The sequence below is a fragment of the Xiphophorus hellerii genome, chromosome 14 (genome assembly GCF_003331165.1).
Source record: "Xiphophorus hellerii strain 12219 chromosome 14, Xiphophorus_hellerii-4.1, whole genome shotgun sequence".
NCBI classification, from domain to species: domain Eukaryota; kingdom Metazoa; phylum Chordata; class Actinopteri; order Cyprinodontiformes; family Poeciliidae; genus Xiphophorus; species Xiphophorus hellerii.
The window spans coordinates 8,423,940-8,447,696 of record NC_045685.1 but is presented as its reverse complement, the minus strand read 5'-3'; the positions used below and the strand labels follow the sequence as shown (position 1 = coordinate 8,447,696).

The following is a 23,757-nucleotide window of genomic DNA, read 5'->3' as shown; positions in this document are numbered from 1 at the left end:
CAATAGAAAAATCTAACAACCGCTAAAATCTGACGCTACGGTTTTTGTTTACATTTCATGAAGAAAGATTTTGCGGACCTCTTCTTCTGAGGTTTTCATGTTGTTTCTTTCAGTGGTTCTTTGTATACTGCCACTACAGGCGAGGGGGAGAACAGATTTTTGAAAGAGTTTGTAACCCATTGACAGTGCAATAAGAAATCGAACTGCAGCAGCTGAAAATGTAACAAACGCTGCAACCTTAGAGAGTGTTTTTGGTGGACTTGTCTTTTACAGGCTTACACTGTTTTCTTTGAGATCTTCCCAGGAAATTCACTTTTAGTTTTAACACAAAAGTTACACGCAATATTTTTCATAAATATTATATACACTTATTGATAGAGGAAGCAGATTCTGTGCAACAGAAACCAGGTGCTCGAGGTCTTTATTGTCACATAATTGTATTGAGAGTACTTATGAAGTGTAAATTGATGTTGTTTCTGAAATGTAATCTGTCTTCCAGTCCATCTGGGTTGAATGTGGGCCTCAGTCTAGATCTCAAACCATTACCCAGCATCAGACCTGGAGCCGAGCGGGAGAGACCCCCATCTCCTGGGGTCCATAGTCCCTCTCTGGGTTTAGAAGTTGGCAGACCGAGAGAGGATTATCCTACAGAAGCATACTTCAGTCAGGTAGAGCTCGAGCATCAGCAGGCTTTCACAAACAGAGACTTCCAAGTTGAAGGTCAGCAGAAACACGCAGAGTCGGAAAAACCTCTGAGCCTGAGCCCCGTCCACAGCCTGGAGGCCGAGCTGGAGGTTCCCTTAGAGACGGACATCGACGATTTCCAGGAGCTGCCCGTGGAGGACATGCCCATCACCAGCGAGCTGCCGTGCTTCGCACAACCCGTCACAGTGCTGGAGACAGACATCGACACGCTGCCAGATCCCGAGGCCTCACCATCAGCTGAGACTCTCGATGGAAGCGGCTCGCTGGATGAGGAGGAATTGGAGCTTTTCCCTCCGAGTGGCGAAGGAGAGTCTGGGACGGAAAGCTGGAGAGAAGCCAGTCAGTCTGTGGAGCACAACACCAACAGCCTGGACAGGTAGTTTACCCTGTTCAAGACCTGTTTTTGCCTCTAATACTTCATCCTTTAACAGAGTGTCTGCATATCCTTAAACAATCTTAAATTTGCACATATAAAATGAATGCCTTAAAATGTCTTAAATTAATTTTAAACTGTGTAAGCTGGTCTTAAATCTGTTATTCACAGATCTTACATTTTGTTGTGGCACTATTTAATCTTTGTAGTTTATTTTTCTTGTGGGTCTTTTCTGTCAGGCAAAGGTTTGAGTCACACGCAGACATCTTCATTACGTTCTGTGACTGGAGACGGTTGAGGCTACTGCTAGCTAGCTGCTAATATACCCTTGCTAGCTAGCTTGTTAGCTATTTTGCGTCTATCACCAATAACCGCAAGTTATTGTCAGTTGCCTGGACAACGTTCGTCTTTGCCACCGGCTCAATTCTGTCACCAACCCTCGCAATGCTAGGTGCATTCTCTGCCGGCACTACTATATAAAATAAACAACTTTATTTTCCACATTTCTGTTGTGACATATCATTCAGAATGATCTTAAAACGGTCTTAAATTTGAGTCGGTTAAACGTGCAGAAACCCCGTTTGAGCAGTTCTGTCTTCTGTGTTATCTGTTGGCTTTTCTCCCTGCCTCTGTAGTTTAGTTGCTCACCAGGGGTTGAGGTGATTTTCATATCCCTGACTTTGCTCTTTTGACACGCTCAACCCACAGAATTCACTGCCGTTTTCAAAACCCGTGCGTTTGCTGCCGTTTCTAACCAACACACATAAACAAACCGTCTCCTCCGTCGGTCCTCCTCTCTTCAGGCAGTCCAGGGCCAGCTCCAGCTGTTCGTCCTATTACCACACGTCTGCAGCCAAGGCTCAGCTCCTGTCGCAGATGAAGGACTTCACCGACAGCAGAGAGAAGCACGAGGACGACGAGCTCGCCTACAAGGTAGACACAGCTTCATTTTGAACCACTTTTAAGGAGTTTTTTATGGGGAGAAATTATCATACATTAAACAACTTCAACTAATTTCAAAAACAAGACCAGGGTTCATAAAAATGACTAAACATTCTGATAAACAAGGCTGGTTTCTCTAAATTCACTATCATGCAGACTCAACAAGAGATCCTGTCAGCGGCTACAACTCTTTGAAGAAGTTGATATGAGTTACAACAAAGTTTCATTTCCCTTTGGGGATTAATAAAGTGCTCTTAAACAACCCCACAGTATGATGCTGCCACCACCATGCTGGGTAGTAGACACAATGTTCTAAGGTTTTAAAGTTACCCTACTCCAACCCATCAAACGTACGTTTTGTCACTTTTAATTAAAAAGCTCAATCTTTATCTTTTCTAAGCGTCACTGTGATCAGGGAGGCCGATGTTAATGCAGTTTCAAGTTACCCAAACATTCTTGAAAGTACATGTTTATATATTTAACTTTAATGTATAATTTCAAGCCTTTGTGGGTCAGAGGAAATCCATAATAACTTTTTGATTTTAAATCTCCTTGAAGGGTTTTGTTGTGAAATCAACCCAATCTGGGAAAAAAAAAAAAAAATCCGGCTACGCATTATTGTCCGAATTTGTTCTTCTGTTGTTTTTCTCACTGCGAGCTGAAACAGTTGTTTCCGTGTTGTGCAGAAGCAGCTGATGGAGAGCCTGCGTAAGAAGCTGGGAGTGCTGAGGGAGGCTCAGAGGGGACTGCAGGAAGACATCAGAGCCAACGCACAGCTGGGAGACGAGGTCCAGTCCAATCCTGCTCACTAGATTAAGTGCTTTAAATCATCTGTGCATGTCGGCAGCCACTCTTACTTTGAAAACTTGATGCGACTCATTTTGTACAAGCATGTCTACAAAAAGGCTTTCTCCAATTAGGACTGGACTGCATTTCAGATTATAAAGTCGTACATTGGATATGTTGTCTGAAGAATTTGTGTTATTCTAAAAATGCTTTTGATTGGATGATGGTTTTAAAAAAAAAGTTGTTAGAAAAGTAATGAAAATCTTGGAAAAGAGGTATCTGCTGGGCCTTTTTACTGTTTTTTTTTAATATATAACCGTCAGTGTTCCTATACAGTTTGGGAAAACTATGGAAAAATACTCAATTTGATGGAAGTATTTTCCAGGTTTGCATTCGTAAGGAGTAAGACTTTACTTCTGATCCTACGTTCTAAGTTGTATCCCCCTAAATGTCCCTCCATTCATCTATCTATCCTTCCTTCCACCAACAACCCATCCATTCCTGTATTTATCCAGCAACTCATTCATTCATCAAGGATTCTAAAAATCAAGGTCTTAAAATGTCTTAAATTCATTTAAAGAAGTATGTTAGCCTTAAATACGTTGATCATAGGGCTTACATTTTTTCTATTCTTGTACATGCTACGTTTTTTTTTTCTTGCTGGACTTTTCTGTCGGGCAAAAGTTTGAGCCACAGGGAGACATTTTCATTCTTTAACTCACTGCTAACGTACCCTTGCTAGCTAGCTAGCTTTTTTGCATCTATCATGGGTAAGTGCAAATTTATCACAAGTTGGCTGGACGAAGTTCGTACATTTCTTTTGAAATATAGGTCTTAAATTCCATTTATAATGGTCTTTAAAAGTCTTAAATTTGAGTTGGTGAAACCCTATTCGTCCATCTCTTCATCCATCTCAACACTTTTACATCAGTGATGCTAGAGTTAAACTCTAGATCCAGTAGGTTCTAGAACGTGTGACGTTTCTAGATCCGAGGATATCTTTATCCATCAAGAATAAAAATAGTCAAACAGCCTCTCTGTCTATTTTTTTACTTCCTGTAGGTGGAGAACATGGTGGTATCCGTGTGTAAACCCAACGAGGTGGACAAATACCGCATGTTCATTGGCGACCTTGACAAGGTGGTGAGCTTAATGCTGTCTCTGTCTGGGAGGCTGCTCAGAGTGGAAACCACACTGGACACGCTGGACCCCGAGACAGAGCACCAGGACCGGGTGAGGAGGAGAAAACTTTTGCATAAAGAACCAGGAATTAAATGTTGATTAAAGAAGAGTCATATTAGTAAAAGTCTTTTTTTTGGGGGGGGGGGTTGGAACAGATTTTAAAGATCAAAATTATTATTTATAACCAGGTTGTCTGCACATCCTTAAAAATGTGAATGAATTTAATTGATCCAAAATTAAGGCCTTAAAATATCTTAAATTCATGTAAATAATCCTTAAGTAAGTCAATCACGTCTTACATTTTTATGTAGATTTTTTTTAAGCGGGACTTTTGTATCAGAAAAGTTTGAGTTATGTGCAGACATCTTCAGTCCCTGCGCTCTTTTCCATTACCTGCTAGCTAGCAAAGAAAAAAGCCATAAGGAGCTATAATATGGCTCTCTAAGTAGCATACTAACTGGCTAGAAGCAAACAAACAAGCCAGTAGCAGCTAGCATATAGCTCATTAGCAGCTAGCATATGGTTCTCTAACTAATTAGCTAGTTAGCTAGAAAGCCATATGTTAAGTGTGAAGCACAAAGCTGCTGCCAAGAACCACAAAAAGACTCAAGAAATTTCAGTTTTGCATTTATTTTGTACCTCTCTGTCATGATATGGGCATTACATTTTATTCATAGTAATCTTAAAAGTTCTTAAAAAGCTCTTAAATTTGAGTTGATGAAACCTTCATAAACCTAATAAAATAAGGTAATCTTTGTCCTGTAGCTCCCCCTGCTGGAAAAGAAACGTCAGCTCATGAGACAGCTGTCGGAGGCTCAGGACTTGAAGGACCACGTCGATCGCAGAGAGCAGGCCGTCAGCCGGGTTCTGGCCCGCTGCCTCACTCCAGAACAGCACAGAGACTACAGGTGCGCATCAGAATAGGAATCAACTCGCATTCCACCTGGCCAGTGCACTGTCCTTGAGTACTAAATTGCTTTGTGTACTTTTGTTTTTTCTCTCCAGCCACTTTGTGAAGATGAAAGCTGCCCTGCTGGTGGAGCAGAGACAACTTGAGGACAAGATTCGGCTGGGAGAGGAGCAACTCAGAGGGCTGAGAGAGAGCCTCGGCCTGGGTCTGGGCCTGGGAATGGGGATGGGAATATCGATGGGATATGGACATTACTGAGCAATACAGAAGAAGTGAAATGAAGGATGAAGTCATTAACACGTTCAGTTCAAATCAAGTCCAACACATGGAAGACATATTATCAATCGCACAGTTAAGGACAATATCTTAATAGTTGTATGACGACACTAAATACAAAGCTGCTGCAGACGGTTACTTAGACATGAGTATAGGAATTAAAACTGCTTAAGAAGCTACTATCTGATAGTAAGAGTATTCACACACAACCACTGTCAAAAAACAGTTTAACAATTTATATTCTGACTCTTAATTTTATCCAAGAAGCAAGTGAAGTCATCCCAAAATGGTCCTACAAGACATTTTCCAGCTCAACAGGCAAACATTAAGGCATGGAAAAACAAAAATGAAGACAAGACTCTTAGCATCATAGCGAAGATGAAAACCAGCTAGGAGATGATAGATACGTGTCCGAAAAGCCTGTTTGTTGCATATTTTCAAGGCCATGACAAAGAAATCAAACACTTTGTGCCTTAGACATGTACTGTACTATTAAACTGACACTATGTATTTTCTGTTGTTACACACTTTGTTGCCAAAGACATTTTTGCGAGATGACTGTGTCATTCACTTCTGTTTTCTTTTATATTTAAACCTCCCGGTTCAGAGAACTTGAGGAGGGTTTTTTTGGTGCTTCTCATATCCACACTAAAGCCAATGTTTCACAGTGCCATTGTCAGCTTTATTAACTTCTAAACATTGATTCTGCAAGACATAAACATACTGTTATTGTGTTATTTTGTGTTACTTTACTGTACTTGTGTGGAGTTTGACACTCCATGGACTGACTGTCACGTAACGACCTTTATGTACAGGAGGCACTAGTGTTTATTATGTATATGGTTTGTATATTGTGGTGTTGATGTTCGAGAACATTCATTTTAAAAGATGGGTGAGAAGACCTGGAAGAGTTGAAGTTTACTGTATATGTTTACAATGAATGAATCCGGAGTGAAGTGCGGTTTGTGTTGCATCAAGTGAAGTTTGCAAATTTATTTTCGGCCATTTTCTATTCCCAGCTGTCACCTCAGCTGACTTGAAAACTATGCTAATTTACCTTCATATGGAGAGAAATCTGTACAGCAGTTGGATGACTTTTAGTTCCAAAGTGCAAGAATAAAACCCAACTTTTACCAACATATTCACATTTTTCTAAACCAATTTTAAGCAAAACCTGTTTTGCAAAATTAGATATACCATATTGCCAAAAGTGAAAAACACATCAGGGACAAAACAAAACCAAAAATTTAAACATTTTGGAAGTACTAAATATTTTTCAAAATGTTTTTGTTTTCTCCATGTTTTTCTTTTTGTTGCTGTCATGTGTATTTTTTAAATTCTGTTTTAGTCATCTCAGGCTGTACCATTGGGCCATGACAGGCTAGCTGGCAGGTTAGCTTAGCATGCAAACTTAATCTTTGGGGGGACTTTCTTTTGCTGTTACAATTTATTTATTGTTTCACCAGCAAAACTCAAAATTAAAGAAGTGCTAGTGTTTTCATGCTCAAAGCATCAAACAAAAGCAAAAAAAAGAGAACTACTTATTACATCAGCTAGCTTGTTTTGCTAGCTAAGAGCTTTTTGTCTAAGATTAACAGCTAGTTTTTCAGCTGTGAGTTTAAAATGTAGGTAGGCAGGTTTTAAGTATGGCTTTCTCCATTCTCACTACATGCTACAAAATAAACAAACAAGCACCTAAAAGAGAACCTATCTCCTGTTACATTTTTTCCCTACAGAGCAAAGGTCTAAATTGGGCGGTCGCTGTAAGAATCTTGTTGAAGGTCAAGAAATCTTTACATTTTTTAAAATGTGTAGGTTTTTATCTTGCTGAACATTCCTAGTTGGTTGAGTTCTGTTTTTAAGTTGGCATCTCATTAAATCAGTCACCTAAAGTACTCTACAACCTCGGTCAGTTAAGATCTTGCCACGATATTTGAATAAAAGATACAGAGAGAGATGCATTTTACCAGTCAGCTTGTGTTGCTATTAATACTTGTTAGCCTGGTCAATGACCACCACTTAGTGGGACCTGATTCTCTGGTGGTTATTCCCTTATTTTATAACAGTTTAATGCTACTTTACTGCCACCTACTGGGCAATAGCTGCCAGCGTAGGATGAAGTCACTTACAAAATCTTAGAAGAACGGACATGCTTAAAGGAGTAGAGTATTGCCTCTGATAAAAACAAGTTTAAAACACTTTAAAACAAAAGAAATTGAAAAGTCAAGTAAAGAAACATTGCCACTCGTTAACTGCTGTTAAAGTCAACCTGTTCCGTTTCGAAGTAGCTTGAAGTCTATTCAAAGCTGCACGTCAATATCAGTAAAGGACTCCTCTTGTTTTTAGTTGTAAGCCACCCTAAGTCTAAGATTACATTGTTCATTGTTGTTACTTTTTATATTTGTGAATGTTTTCCTGTGCTGCAAACAGCAATTCTCATTGGAAAATTCATTGGAAACATACTGATATTTTAAGGACAAACATTGCCTGTTGGACCTGTAAGAGAGTGTGTTTCTTTTGTTTCTGTTTTTTTGGGGGGGAGGGGGGTTACATTTTGATTTATTAAAGAAAACATTTTGTTACTGCAAAAACACTTGTGTGAGGAAATTGTACCATAAATAATAATGACTTTTAAACTACCTTCTAGCCGTACTGTGGTGATTTACGCTCTGACGGGCCTCCTAAATGTCCTGAGCCAACGTGTGAATGCTCCTCAGGGGAAGCTTACATTTGAAAGTCGTGGGATGGTTGAGTAAACATGGCTTGGGGTTATATGGAGGTTGACAAATGACAACCGGAGTGAGGGGAGTCGTTGAGCACGTTCTTGTGGGAGGTGGAGAAATTTACCCTGGAGGCACATTCAGCGGTAACCATGTGTTGATAGTACTGATAGCTCTGTCAGGTTACGTTTCCTGGAATAAGGGGCTGTTAAATATTCCTGCTTAAGTTGTAAACGCTGAAAAACAAGAGCGGAAATAGAGCGTAAAAATGTAGTGCCGTGAAATAGTAGTCACCCCCCCCCCCTTTTGCCTCTGTGTTGCACAGAGTGAATGCAAAAAGCAGCCTTTGAAGGATCATATTTATTAAATTTTAAGTGAAATCAAAAACAAACTCACCCTCTAAACTTAATAAATGGTTGTTTCGCTTTGGGGAGCAACAGTGGAAATCAAGCATTAGAAATAACTGCCAGTGTTTTGGGACAATTGCTACATAATTATCAGGTTGTGTGGCAAATTTTGACTCAGTCTCTTCCTTATGGGTGAATGATGAAAACGTCCTTTCGCTAAGGGGAGTGATTCCTGCTTTGCTTTAGATGTGTCTCTCGGTTATTGTGTGACTTCCTTTATGGCTTTGCGCCCATTTTCTGACAAATTGGTAACTAAATTGATTTTGAATTTCTTTAGTCTGAGCCTTGACGTTCTGGTTTTTGTAGCCTAATTGATGTTATGAGGCGGATTCTGTTTGCTTTCTTTATTGACAGTAATCAGGCCTGGTTGTGACTAGTGAAAATCAACCCCAGCTTTCCAAAATCTCAGGTTTTTGAGATTCAACAACTTATGATCTAAGGTGGCTTGTTCACAGAACTATAAAACTGTCAAACAAGAAACAAGAGGGACAAAATGATGAGGAAGTGTTCCTTGTTTCTCAGTTTGATCATGATAATCCTGTTTGGTTTAGACTTTTTATAAGACTTACCGCCAAAAGGAAAGTTTTCCTAGGAACGAACCGTTTTGTGTGTGATTGGGTTTATAGTAAGAAAGAAGACATCAATGACTAAATCAATGCTTTAAGGCCTCAAAGGTGAAACAGTTGGAAACTTGAAGCCACTTTCTGCATAAAACTGAGCACGGAGGACCTGGATAGTTCAGTGAGTGGCCACAAGGTGGCGCCCTCTAACCACTGTGAAATAGAACATGGACGCATATTCCTAAAGATTCATTTAATGATTGTAAGCATGGCTGCAGCTCCTATGGTACAGTTGAGCTTTTGTGCTTTATGAGAAAACTACGACTCCCCTCAATCAGTTTGACACTACAATTCACATACACAGTTTTCTCTTTTTGTCCTGCATACATTTCTTAAATAACTTTTGACCTGCAAATCTATCAAATGAAGATCAATGAAGAAATTGGCTGATTTTATTTTTTTATTTTTTACCTTTTAAATATGAATTTATATGCATGTAAATTAATATTTACACATATTACGCGCCACATAATTTATAGGTTAAAATGACTAGCTTTATGCATTTAAGAAATTCAATACAAGATACCAAAACATTTAAAAAAAAATTTATTTTAGTATTTTTCGGTCTCCAGTTTTTGAGAAACATAAAAAGAAGAACTAGAGTACTCAGATAAAATTCCACTTTTCAAATTCGTTTGATGGTCAAAGCATTTTCTGGGTTAATTTAGTAACGAACTTTAAGATTTAGGAAAACATCGAGGACTGATTAGTAAAACTGCTCCACTGACCCATTTAAAAACGCCATACACACATCAAAAGGACAAGCAACGACTCTTCACTCGACTAGTTGTCCTGGTTTTTAGATATTTAGTATTTTCTTATCAAGTGCAAAAGTGTAACCGGAAATAAACATCCTCATGCCTCGAAAATAAAATTCACAGTTTAACTTTTTTTAGAAAAGAAAGAAAAAGAAGACTTAGATTCACATCCCAAAGACACGAATAAATCTGTAAGAACACACCTCTGATATTGAGTATATGATTGTAAAATTTGTTATGTTGTGATTGAAAAGCAGATTCGACAGTTTTGAGATTTGAAGGACAAAACCGGAAGTTGTAGTCGTGTGTCGCTTACGTGACACTTAGCTTACATGTTGCAGTTTTAAGTGGCAAAAAAAAAAACGGGTAAATACAGAAAAATACAGTCAGGTCCAATGTGTCGTGTTCGGGTAGATAAACCATATCAAAACGCGCTCGCTTCGTGTTTACGCGCCGTGTGAAAGCCGAGGTTTTTCCGCTGTGGAGGATGACGCAGGATTTTCTCCTCAAGTTTACTGCTGTCGACATAAGCAGCTCCAGCTGAAGGAGGAGGAGGAGAGGGGAGAGCGGCGGGACAAATCCCAGTCACAAGACTTCTTCATTGCCGCTTTTTTCCAGTCGAAGGCTCAAAGTAAGGCCCAAACTTTTCCTCTTCTTCTACGTTTCCCATCTGGTAAGAACAGAAACAACACAGTAAGTTAGCCTGTGTGTGTTTGGGGTGGAGGAGAGGGTATGAGAATTTGCTCGTCGGCAGCAAAGCGCGTATTAAAGCCCCAGCTAATATAATCCACCGGGTCTGCTGGTGAGTGCGAGGCGCAAGTTCTGCCAGCCGAACCGCAAAGATGCGACAGAAAAAGTGAGCGGAAGTGGTTGCAGAACTTCCCTTTAACTAGAACTGTAGTCACGTCTGGATGAGAGGAGCGGATATGCAGTGGGTCTTTAAAACACGCTCCTCATTTTGAACGCGGTTCTGGGCGGAATAAGCACACTGGCACCCCGCTGACTTTCAGAGCCAATGTTCCAGTTTTTGTCGAGCTTGTATCGGAATTATGCCCTCGCCGTGGACAGAGGTAATCAGCTGAAGTTAGAGAAAGGAGGAGACGCTGGAAGTTCAGTGCTTCATTTTTAATTGTGTGTGGGGGTGTGTGTGTGTGTGTTGTGAAACAGCCCCTGGACTTATGGAGAACCCCGGCTACAGCAGCGGCTTCGACGGCCTCCATCACCCCAGCGACGACGACGATGACGAGATGGTGGACATCGCGGGGGCCACGCTGGACTTTTCGGCCACAGATGACGTCCCACCGCTCAGCTCAGGTAACCTGCACGCACATGTGGAGTCACCACTGTAAAGGTGTCGACCATTGACCGAGGTCTGGTATTAATTTGGGTCCTGGCTGACTCAGACTGACTCACGCCTGACTTTATTCAGTCCACTGGCAGCTCTAGATGTTTTAATCTTTCATTTTAGCCAACAAGTTTCAGCTCAACATGCAAATAATCACGTAGCTCAGGTTGCCTAAAGTAACCCCAGAAAGTTGACTATTAATGCTTAAAACTCTCTCCACGGAATCATGAAGTCCGTGGGTTGGGTTCATATTGATCTAGATATATTGATATAGATCTGATGTAGATCATATAAAATCTGAAAAGTTGCAATATGCATTTGTATTCAGCCCCTGTGTGGTAATGTTTCATTGAAACCGCTGCAGTTTGTCTTTGTCCGTTTTGTTTCCAAAGTAGCTCAAACGAGCTTGGTCGCATTGCATCTATAGTGTCTGTGTTTGGCAACGTTTAAGTATTTTCCCAAATAATCAGTATGATTTATGTCTGGAAAGTTCCTCCACCTTGTTTATTCTCGTCGTTTCTCTCCGGTTGAACGGCATCTCGAGAGAGAGAGATTTGAAATTTGTGCTCCTAAACTCCTAAACGGACGGCTGAGACTGTCGAGACTTTTTAAATCTTTCCTCAAAAGACCCATTTTTATTCTTTGGTGTTTGAGTTTCTTTTATGCTCACAGTTATGGAGTATATTTGTATTTTTGTTTTAGCCGTTCTTTTAAATGTGTCGCTCCACCCGCACCGCCTTCATTTTTGCCTTATTTATTTGTTTACTCATTTGCATCATACTAGTGCATCTGAATCCTGATTAAATCTCATTGAAGTTTGCGACTGCAGCGTGAGAGGACGTGAAAAAGTCATCTCTCTTTTTCACATCAATGGTGCCTTGAATACTCTTGCACCATTGCACCATTGATCAGGGCTCTAGCTCCAATCATAGGGAAGTGTGTAAAGAAATCAGGCTCTTTTTTTTCTCCTCCTCCCCAATGTTGCCCGGTTACTGATGATGTCATCGTCAGATAATTAAGTTCCTGTTGCCTTGTGATGTCGTAAGAAGGCGACGTGAATAGATAAAATGAGATTTAATTACGACTGGATGTTTTGACTGGCATGGAAAGTTTCGGTCGTCTTTGTTTCTGAACCCGAGCTGCTGCGGTTTCTGTTTAACTGGGGCCCTTTAAGAGCCTAAAATGCTAAAATAAACCAGCTATATATGTATATATGTATGATACATTTCATAAAAAGGTGCCCTTAATAATAAACAAATGTGGTGTGTCTGAATGGTGAGCAGAAGCTATTTATTCCTCTGCACATCAGAACTGCCCGGTTACTGGTGACCTCACCGTGCCGCTAACTCAAACAGAATAAAACGCGCGTCAGCAGGAAGGAAGTCTGGAGAACGTCTTAACTCAACAGTGAGCTGTTCCTGCTGTGTCAGCTGAAGGAAAGGAAAGACGCTTCGCCTCACTTTTAAACGGAACTTTCTTTTGTAAATTAGGGAGTCTGTGAATTTACAGTCGGGAGCTCAGAGTGTCCGGTCGAAGTTGTAGGAGGAAAACTGTAGGAGTTTTTTTTTTTTCTTTGCTTTGCTTCTTTATCAACTTCTTCTTGGTAAAGAAGAAGTTTATCACATTCTTCTTAGTGATAAACTTCTATCAGCTGGTTAGAAACAGGGGGTGGAGCAATGTCCCACTCATTGCCCCCTTTCTGGATTGTGGATTAGTTGTAATCTCTGTCACCCACAGCTTTGAGTCCGGTTGACTCAATCCCACAGCTTGTTTTCGTATCAAGCTGTGGGATTATTACAAGAGCTGTGACTCATGCTGGCCTCAGTCATGCAGAGTTAACTGGAAGTTTTATAAGACTTCATTGACTTGTACGCTGAACAAGTTTTTCTCTCCGTTCAAATGAACCCAAAGCTTGTTTTGAAATTCTTGAGGTTTTAGTCCGACTCTCACTTCTTCTTTTTTTTTCCCCTCTTGAGGCTTTGGTGCAAGTTGTGGGACTCTGTTGTCGTCTTCTTTTAAGAAAGTCTTAAGTGACTCTGTCTACATGTCCACATGCTGGTAATAAGGAACATTTGTTACATTGTAGAAATCAAACTGCCTGACATGTAACTGTATTTACCTGAGAACTCCGTTTCTCCCTCTGCTTCGCCGTTATTTGTGTTGCAATAGTGACCCCTACTGGCGAATTACTGACACATTTAGGAAACGATGACAAGATACCGTATATCTTCAGCCAAAATCAACTAACCTCCAAAATATAACATAAGGAGCAGAGAAAACACCAACGCAATATATATTTGAATAAACTATTATACTGACATAGCCCATGTTTCTCATAATCAGTAAGAAACAGATGAGTAATAAATTTAAATGATTTTAAGTTAGTTTGTTTAGAAGTGAAAGAGGGTGCACTTTCTGTTTCCACAGTGATCTTAAGTAATTATAAATCCATGTACATGAGGAGTAAGTACACATAAGTACAGCACTTCTGGCATCATCATGTTTTCTTTTGGAGTGATCCTCCTCTTTCCTCTCTCTTCCTTCTCCAGCTCTTTTTGGCATAGACTTTCAGACTCAACTAGATTGATGGGCAGCGCCAGCGCTCCAGCCTTTTCAGGACTTTCCAAAAATTCCTGGAGTGCACCAGACGTTCTCTGGGTCACTCCAGGACCCGCTCTTTGAGGCTTTCCCAAAGCCCACACATCCCCCCTATTATGTTTTCTTGATGGTAGGGTAGTCCTCGCCTTGCCAAGATGAAAAACGTCCGCACCAGTTCAGAGATCGTAGCGTCTTCTAAATGTTTTCTCAGTATGGGTCTCTCCTTACCGCTAGCCTGGCTCACCTCCACGTCCCTGTCGTGGAAATAAAACCCACAGATTGATGCTGTCATCACCCTGTCTGAACCAAGAGATGGTTTTAAAAAGGTGCTGCTCTGCGCCTGGTTTTAGCCACACATGTTGCATGAAATATATCACGGGGTTGATTTTTTTCTTCTTCTCTTTTTCTCCTCTCATCTGAGAGTTTTGATTCTTTGCTATGAGTTATTAGGAGGCTCAATTGGCAAACTCAAAGCATTCTGTTTTTTTTCAGCGTGTCCACGGATCCTTAAAAAGTCTTTAATTCATTCATCTAAAATTAAAGCCCTAAAATGCCTTAAATTCATCACAGAAAATGTAAGTTAGCCTTAAATACATCGTGGGAGGACAATTAAATATCATGTATTCTACGTAGGTGTTTTTTCTTGCGGGACTTTTCTATGCGGCGAAAGTGTTGAGTCACTGCGTTCTGTGACTCAAAGCAGCTGCTTAACAATCTGCTAATACTTACTTGCTACTAGTTAGCAAGCAAACAAACAATCTATTAGCAGCTTGCACAGGGCTCATTAGCTGCTAGCATTTGGCTCTCTAGCTAACTAGCTAGCTAGCAAATGCACAAACAAGCCACTGGCATCTAACATATTTTTGATTTGATTTCTTTATTTAAAACTGATTTTTAAAAGCAAGAAAACAAGCAATCAGTAGGACAGAGAAAAACAAATCCATACATAACCAAGAACAATATAATTTGTTTACCACTTCTTTTCTGTTGGAAAAGGAGTGGGACACTTATTTAATCCTACCCCTTGTCTCAGTTGGCTCATTACCAATATGGCTCATTAGCAGCTAACATATGACTTTCTAGCTAGCTAGCAAGCAAACCAGTCATTAGCAGCTGGAATATGGGCCATTTGTAGCTGGCATATGGGTCTCTAGCTAGCTAGCTAGCAAGCACACAAACAAGCCATTAGCAGCTAGCATATAAATTTGGTAGCAAGCAAGCAAACAAACCATTAGCAGCTAGAATATGGCTCTTTTGCAGACAAGCATATGGCTTTCTTGCTAGCTAGCTAGCAAACACACAAACACGCCATTAGCAGCTAGCAAAAAGCTCTTTAGCAAAAGCTGCTGCCAGAGCCACAAAATAATTCCCAGAAATTCCAACGTTTTGGTCCCCTGCATTTCTTTTGAACATCTCTGTCATGGTATAGACCTTAAATTTGACTTATCGTGATCTCAGAAAGGTCTTAAAGTCTTAAATTTGAGTTGGTGAAACCTGCATAAACCCTGCTATGTTTTTAATACATAAAATGCTTCCATATGAGCATTCAACAACAAATGGTTTCTGCTAATTTAATTACTAATAACCAGAAATTGAATTGCTAAGAGTTTCATTCTTGGTTAGTAAAAAAAGAAAAAGGTGTTTAGACATTCAGATGGACGCTTTCACTCCTTAAGTAGTGAGGAGGGCCTTTTTCCTCTTTTAATTAACTGATTTTCCAGTATGCTTTTATCTTTCTCTTTTTACTGCTCTCAATCTCGACTGTGTAAATGCATTTGTTGGATTTATTACCAGTTAGTGTGTTGTTATTGCCTCTAATGACTTTATTGCTGGGCATATTGGCTTACGGTCCTTTGAGTGGTTCATATAGCAGATTGGCTTAGTCACACTATGAACCTCTTGACATGTGATAATGACTGTGATGACTGGAAGCCATAAATTGGGAAAATACTGTAAATTAGGGCGGCATGACATCAGGAAAACATGCGATTCCGATGCTGTTTTTGGACATTGCGATGACCTTTTGCTGCACATTTTTTTTTGACTCTTTTCTCACTTTCATATTCATTACTGTGTCTTCATCCCGCTATGTCCGGCGAGGACTGTTTCTTTTAAATCTTTATCTAAATAGAAAATGATCTTATGCTCAAGAAAACACTTTAAGAGACATCGTCTGCACTGATGCCAGTTTCCTTCAATTTCCTCTGACCTTGTAAATATGATTAAAATTAAAAATGTCAGAGTAATTACAATCAATAATCCAGACATTTATGCAGCCACCGTCATTGAGGTCACCTGAAACTCATGTTCCCATGGCTATCAGACCTTAAGAGTTCAAAGTTCAAACTCTAGCTCGAACCTGTGTCTTGCTATCCTCCTTCATTTACGTGCCTCTGCTAAAGCAGTATGTGTGTTTTGGCAGAAATGCGATCCAAGAGATCGCATTGAAATCTTTCTGAACTTCAGAGAAATATTATAGAGCCTGTATACAAGCGAAGTTCCCATGATGCAAAGGAAAATATTCCCTCCCACCCCTGACCCCTCCGGTCCTCTGTGCATGTATGTAAATAATTAATGGGCAAAAAAAGAAAGATATCTGTTCAGGCCTACTTTTAAATGCATGAAATAATCTGCAGTGCGCTAACATAAACAAATGTTATCAAGCGCTCCCACTGGGAACAGATTGTTAAATGTTTTTGAACATTACGGGAAAGACGTCCTCTGACGTCCCACTGAGAGGAGAATTGTTCCGGAAACTCGCGAGGGGGTTGGTTGTGGCAGAAAGCGTGTGGGAGAGTCAGAAGGGAGCCTCCCAGTGAACAACAAATGTTGGACTTTTAAGTTTTACAAATGGAGGAAATTGTGGGAAAACCATTTTCAGTAGTTGTACAGTAACTTTCTGGAGCAGATCTTCTGAAGCTCTTTCCTGGTGTAGTTCCAGTTTTTGTGCGACACCATTGGCCTTTTCTCACCTTTGGTAGAATCCTACCTGTCTTTATGATAAATCATTAGTAGTAGAAAAATTAATAAAACATTTTCTCTAAATATAAAGCTATTGTGTTCCTGGTAGTTAGGCGGTTATTTTAGAAATAAAACGGTTTTGAAAATAAATCTTGCATATGCTTTCTGTAAACCAGACTACCACTGTTTAAAACTTCTATCTCTTGGAAAATAAGTAGCTATGCATAACTCAGACTTTTGACTGATTTAAGATAATCTTTTTTATTTTTTCAAAGTGAACTCAATTCAAAATGAGTTCTAAAATATATTATTTATCCCAAAGAGGCATTTTAAATGTTGTCATAACTCATATCATCCAAGTATCTTAAGAGTCAGTGGATGGACAAGAAGGATTTTCAGTAGCAGTCAATTTTACAATGAATCTGAGTAAGCCTCTGACTGAAGACTGACAGCTAAATGCTCAATATCTGAGCAAAAGGCAAACTTGTAACTTTTCCTGGATAAGTTGTTAGCAAGCTCTGCTAATCCACCCCATTTGCTTTTGCTGCTTTAAATTATTCAAAGTTATTGTAGATTTAGATTCAAAATTATTTTCAGTCAACGATGAAAGGCGTTTCTGTAAGACAATAAGACCGCCATCTATCAAAAGATGATGAGACAATATAACAGGAGAATACATTTTGGGGAAAATAATTTGTTGCTGAATTTACAAATTATTAGGAAAATTTCATGTTTGAAGCAAAGTAAGTAACCAAGTATTTCAGTGGACAAAGCTGTGATCTATTGTTTATTCTGGTTTTCCTGGGGCTTTAAGAAGCCTTTCTGTGGTGAGCTAACATTAATTATTTACGTTGAGAGCAGAGGTGACATCACAAAATGCATGAAAGAGAGAGACATTGAAAGCTTAAATGGACAAAGCTGAACCACTTCCTGTTTGCTGAAATGCCACTCCCCTTTTAGTACTTCTAATCTCCCCTCCTCAGTAACAACGTCCACACTGAAGAGTGTTGAGATGCAAACTACTTGCTTGCGCTATGTTACAGTCACCAGTCTTTATTTATTTCATTATTTACTGTTTTTGGATGCGTCCTTATGTAAAATGATACTGGATAACAGACAGATCAAATTTTTTATTTTATTTTTTATAAGAGATTAATTTTAACAAAAAAAATGCAAATATAAATAGAATATAATATAAATATATATAAACTTAGTGAAACTTCAAAAATGAAACTTGATCAAAATTCTAATTTTCAAATAAGATGAAGTACTTAAGACCCACCAATTAACTGGCCAGATATTAGAATCAGCCAATTTCCCTGAGATTGGCTGAAAATATTCACTTTTTAAAAAAAAATTCTCCTCTATATCCTGACTATTACATTAAAAACTAAGAACTCCCATTTTTCTTGTGTATAAATGCACCAATAAACCACGTTGTTCAGTGCTTCTCTTTTGAGCTTTATAAAATTCAGCTTAAAAAGTCAAGGAGATATACTTTTTTGTATTAAGTAGAATATTCTGTAATTCTTTATGTTGCGTTCAAAACTGCTACTGGTATCTAAACATGCGCAACCTTTTTTCCCCTTTTTTAAAATTGATCAAAATCTGAATCGGAAGGTCAGACTTACAATAAAAGTAGAATCTGTGTGATTGGTGCATTTTTACAAAACTGGTGTAATGTTGCAGTCTAATCGGGTCAGAATTGAAAGATAATCTTCAGTGTGATGCAGTATTGTCTGGACTATATGTGTTGCTTCTGATAGCACAGTAGCTACTTTTTCATTTCAGTTTGAGCACTGAAAGCCCTGAGACTCTTGAGTTGTAAAGTATTTCATCCAAGATTGTTCAGATCCTTTTTAACTGTGTTCAATCATTAAACAATGAAGAACAATGAGACCTTCGGAAAACACTTAGATTCCCAGAACTGAGTGAATACCAGGTAAAGTCACCTTGACATAAAGCATCTCTGTACAACATAAACTCAGCTGTTTATGCGGTCTTTCACCTTTTTAAATTCTGCAATCTCATTGTGTTCATTGTCTCAGTGTGTTTATTTCCACACTCACCTACCTTTCAGCCTCCCCAAACATACAGTAAGCTCATTACTCAAGACCTGTAAAAAGTAGCTCAGTAAATCACCATCCACTTCCCAGACAGCTTAGCCAATCATGAGTCAGTTCCAGAGTCTTCTGGCCACAGAGGGAGGGACCTGCAGTAGGGCTTGTTCCTCAAGGAGAAGGAAGATACTTCCAGTTTGACTCGACGGGTGATCCTGAGCGAGGGTGGGGGGAGTGTAACGAGAGATGGGCTGGGAGTTCTGGAGTAAGCAGCTGGATGAGGAGGAACTGGTGGCGGATGGTGAGCTAGTTATTTCTGTTGCGTCTTGGCGATGTGGCTTGAAAAGCGACATGTTTTTCCTGTTGGACCGCTTACAGATCTCGTGCCATTAAGAACAAGTTGTTGGTATTTGTTCATCACGTTCTGTGCAGCTGCTAGATCTGCCCAATCGTCTGCTTCCTGTGTTTTAATCAGGTTTATCTTGTTCATGTGGTTCTCTCTGTTGTGCTCGAGATGCTGACTTTAACTTTTGCACAGCAGAGTTTAATCATTAAGTACATTTACCACCCGTCATATGATTTGGGTCCAGTAACTGCTTGAGGTTGCACAATAGAGAAAGGGGTCAGATGAAATCTGACTTTGGTGAAGGTTTTTTTTATCTTTAATCTGAGTGAGGTGTTTCTGTGTACCTTTTTTAGTCTTCGGACTGTGATTTCTCAAGGCTCTGCTGACTGTGTTGTGACTGTCATGTATGAGTTTAAAGCTGAGATAATATCCATCCTGTTCCAAGGTGGACACAACACACCTTTATTATTTTAGCTCCCAAAAATATTCCCACAAATCTTTTTCAGACACAGAGGAAACTTGTTCACTGTTGTCTTTTTCCTCAGGAGATAAACAGTATCCTAAATGTTTGAGTATGTTGCAATAAATGTTTTCAACACAGCCACAGGCCTGTGGACGGGTACATAGCCATCGCATGCAAATATCGGAAACATTGTCATCTTCACAGAACCTAGTTTGTGCTGTCTGAGTTTTCCACTACCTTGGAAAAGCCTGGAAATGCGTCGATTAGTTTTGTACCCGGTTCCAATCTCCATGTTTTGTAAAGCTTTGACCAGCCAATGCCAATTATAGTCGACACAGACTTCTTACTTAGAACTATTTTAAGAACTGTTTTAGGGATGCACAATATATCGGCACCAACATTACTATCAGCGATATTTATTTTTTATATGGTCATCTTCCTGAAATAATGGTCTAAGTAATTTCCTTTGGCCAAGAGGTGAATTAGACAAAAAAAAAAGAGACTTGGGCCATTATTTTAGGAAAGTGATCCGATGAATAAAATTGGGCTGACGGTAACAACCGATATTTATTTCCGTCTTGTTGATATTTGTTTCTAGAGGGACAGAGGTTGGTCATGTGATATGTGATATCCAAACAGTGCAGGATTGTCGGGAGTTTAACTGAACTCAATGTGTTGCAAGGGTAGGAAAAGGTCTATGATATAAAATATTGGTAAATGTCGGTTATTGGTTCTAACATCAAGTTTAAATATTGGATATCGGCCCAAATGTTCATATTGGTGCATACCTTACATGTTTATTTTTAGCCTTCTTACTCTGAACATTCATTAATTGATTTTATTAGCAGCAGGGGTGATGTCACACTGTGTGGTTAAGCTAGCAGTCACAGTAACACGGAGGGTTTATTATTTCAATCAAGGGTAAAATAATTAGAATAGACATTAGCACAGTTAGCATTACTGACCTTAGACGCAGTCTCTGAGTGTATTCATTTGAGATTTCCAAAAGACTACAGAGACGTCCAAATCCACCTCAAAAATATAAAACGATGCTCAGTTCAGCCTTCCTGTTATCTTCTCCAGGCTTAATTCGCTGAAAGCAAACATCTCGATTGCAGGTACAGGTTGACGTCCTATGAAAGGGGCCTAATTCTGGGTAATGACCGAAACTGGAAACCTTTTCTTTTTCCACAGCTTCTTTTATCCTTTGTAACTTTTGTGGCTTCATTTTCAAATACGCCACTGTTACTCAACCTGGCTAACTTTGAGTCTATCAGTAACAACATCTACACCCAAAAGTTTTTGTTGCTAGCAAGACCTGTCGGCACTCTGGCATGATGTATCTACCAACTGACAAAAAATAAAATCAGCATTAGGCGCCACGGCTAACAATGAGCTGTTTTTTGTTACATTAGTGTCTCGTCTTCCACAGTGATGCCATCAGATCAGCTTTTATTAGTGCTTTTAGCATTGTCAGCCAACTTTCTGATTTTACCCCAGTTTTTGGAGTTTTCTGTAAGTTTTTAACTTTAAAATTCAATTCTGAAACCGTTTTGTCGCAGCAAATTGTCCTGAACGTTGTCGGTGTTCATGTCAGCGTGGCCTCGGGGAAACATACTTCCGCTTTTACTCGCTCTCATTAGTCCACTGTACAGACCAGTTTAACCTGTCAGTTCAGGTGACAGCTGAAAAGCTACTTCTGTTTTTAATGCACAGCAACATTTTTCTACACAGCTGAATTTGTGTGACATGCTGATGACTGTGTAGATAGGAGCTCTTTCACCGGCAAAGTGTGAAGGAATTCTGGATTCCAGCTGCGTTCCTGGACGGTCGGGGAATGTATTTACATTCTGAAATATGCTACAGTTCATGCTCTGTCACTGTGAAATCACCAAAATCAAATATTATTAAAGTGATTGCTTCGCCTAAAGTGCATTTATATTGTGGGTTTCGGCCAAGTTCAAGCCTGTTATATGAAGTAACTCTTAAATTGTATTCACAGTGACGTCTAAACCCTGCCTCCTCCAACTTTAACTTGTTCTCAATTCTAGTAATACAGAAATAAAAACTATTACAATTATATTTTATCTAAAATTGTTGTTTTACCCCCATAATGACCCATCTGTATGAGCTTCGAGCTAAAAGGGCCTGACTTCCTGTGTTACTTCCTGTTTCCATTGGGATCTGCTTTTTGATTGCGTCTGTGTGGTGAAGCAATCAATCGAACGTTAAGATTTTCTTTTGCAGCTCACTTCAATATTAATCTTTTAAAATTTGATCTATTTTGAAATGCCATTGCAATAATAAAGATAATTATCTATAATATTAATATAGTGGAATAACCTCATCTAATTTTGTTTTACAGAACATGCTACTCAGTATTTTACTAGTCAATAACAAGCAATGTTTTTTTTAAAAATGTCCCAATTTCACAATCAAAGGTGCTTCTTGGATATTTTTTTCTTTGTTGTGTAAAAACCACAGTGTCATCTACATACATCTGAACATCAACATATGTGCACTCGTGGTTAGTTTCTAAATTTTTCTTTTAAAGTGGACCAGCGGGACTTCTAAGGGCAGCAGATGTTTTCTTTTTAGTTTAGTTTTCTAGTCCTTTTAAGGAATAGATAATATAAAAGTTTTCTTTAATTTAAAAAAAAAAAAATCCTCAAAAAGAATCTTATCAGAATTCTGTTTTTTATCCAAACATTTGCTCATTGGGAGAAACACTGACAGTCGACTTCCTGCATGTAATTTTTACCAGTGTGCACTGCACTTCCCTTCTCTTCCTCATAATTTTTCACGAGTCTGAATCCGTTTTGGTTGAAACTTTATTTGACTTTATTTGATTTGGTTGAAACTGCCAGGATAAGTTTCTGCGTTACACATTACTGGAGAAGACTGCAGTAAATGGAAACAGTCGCCCTGATGAAAAGTACTGTGAACTGTATGCTGCTGGTGTCATGAAACAAAATCAAGCTCAGACATTTGCCTCCAGCTAGTATTAAACCAGATGGTTGCAATTTTAAAACAGCTGCTGTTTCTGTCACATATTGTTAAATCTAAACAATTACCGACCACCATGTCTGTAATTACGTGTCTGTGTGGACATATATTTATATATATGCGGTTTTAAAAAAAATGTTTTGTAACTGTCATGACGGACAAAAACAAAAACAAAAAAGTAGAAAGTGATCTTTGAGGGCTCTGGTTTGGTTCTAGAATGAGGTTCTGATGTACGTTATGGTAAAGTGATTTTAAGTTACAGAACAAGAGGATACATTCTGTGAATAGAGTCATAAAGGAGGGTTATGACACTTTTCCATTACATAGACTGCTTTTTAAAAAAAAAAATTTTTACATTATTTTCAGGATTTCCCACTGCTGATGGAATCCCTGATCAGTACATTGTCATCAATACAATACAATAAGAGTTATTAAATAATATACGTTTGTCAATACCTCATTAAAATCACTGCTGTGGATTTTTCCTTTTTGATTCTGTGGCTTTAAAAAAAAACAAACCCCACACATTACACCACATCAGTAACATAGATATATTTTTAGCAAAAGGCAATATGAGCCTAAAATTACTAATGAAAGTGATGAGAAAAATGTATCACTTTGTTTTCAGCTATAACTTTTTAATTGCATGCAGTCAGAGACTAGAATATTGCTCTAAAATGGCAATTTTAGAGCAATATTGCTCTAAATATTGAGCAATATTGCTCAATATGGATTCCAATATGGATTCCAATCCATTTCCTGAAGCTGCCGTTCAAAAACACAAAACAGTCCCAATCAAATCTTTTTGTATTTTCAAACATAATAAATTTAAGCTATACACAGCACTGTGCACTGATAAATCAACCAGCTGATAAGGGAAAACGGACAAGGAAATCTGGTCCGATTTCCATAATTTTGGGAGATTGATCAGCGAATACATGCATGTGAAACCAGTCTTATGTAGTCCATCGCCAACGACTTTGTCACTAAATTTTGCCATTTTTTTCCAGAGGAAAACAATTGGTATCGATCAGAATTGGCATGTCAGGGTTTTGAAAAATCTGTGATATGCCAGAAAATTGCAATTTGTGCACCCCTGCAGCATTTCTTATGAATTTTCCATTTTGCAATTTTCTTCATACAGACATTTCTTCAGGTTAATGTTTTGCTTCTAAAGATGGCTCTGACATGACACACAGTATAGTTTCTCTCCAATAAACTTGTGCTGCCAGTGATTTTAGCAGATGTAAGCTTGTTTATGCAGCACTTTTGTTGCGACTCATTGATTTGTTTCATCCA

General features: G+C 39.0%; 2 protein-coding genes and 1 long non-coding RNA gene across 8 annotated transcripts in view; 2 read left to right on the top strand and 1 right to left on the bottom strand.

The window, feature by feature from the left end:
* The window catches only part of shroom4 (shroom family member 4), a 72,795-nt gene extending 64,981 nt beyond the window's left edge, over positions 1–7,814 (top strand). For all 3 annotated transcript variants that reach the window (XM_032582254.1, XM_032582255.1, XM_032582256.1), the window contains 6 exons: positions 500–1,081; positions 1,882–2,011; positions 2,707–2,808; positions 3,869–4,039; positions 4,754–4,896; positions 4,994–7,814. In XM_032582254.1, the coding sequence (XP_032438145.1) occupies positions 500–1,081; positions 1,882–2,011; positions 2,707–2,808; positions 3,869–4,039; positions 4,754–4,896; positions 4,994–5,156 (1,291 nt within the window). In that variant the 3' untranslated portion in view covers positions 5,157–7,814. The remainder of the gene's footprint in view (positions 1–499; positions 1,082–1,881; positions 2,012–2,706; positions 2,809–3,868; positions 4,040–4,753; positions 4,897–4,993) is intronic.
* A 1,285-nt stretch (positions 7,815–9,099) lies between these two features.
* LOC116732220 (uncharacterized) lies at positions 9,100–10,585 on the bottom strand. Its single transcript, XR_004341741.1, has 2 exons — positions 10,471–10,585; positions 9,100–10,349 (listed from the first exon to the last, which is right to left on the bottom strand). It is a non-coding gene; the product is annotated as an uncharacterized LOC116732220 (long non-coding RNA).
* Positions 10,012–23,757, top strand: part of clcn5b (chloride channel, voltage-sensitive 5b) — a 29,939-nt gene continuing 16,193 nt past the window's right edge. The window contains exons 1-2 of one of the 4 annotated variants that reach the window (XM_032582258.1): positions 10,012–10,310; positions 10,847–10,993. In XM_032582258.1, the coding sequence (XP_032438149.1) occupies positions 10,858–10,993 (136 nt within the window). In that variant the 5' untranslated portion in view covers positions 10,012–10,310; positions 10,847–10,857. Of the gene's footprint in view, positions 10,353–10,573; positions 10,750–10,846; positions 10,994–18,811; positions 18,945–23,757 lie in introns of those variants that run through there. The other 3 variants (XM_032582259.1, XM_032582257.1, XM_032582260.1) reach the window with 3 other exon arrangements.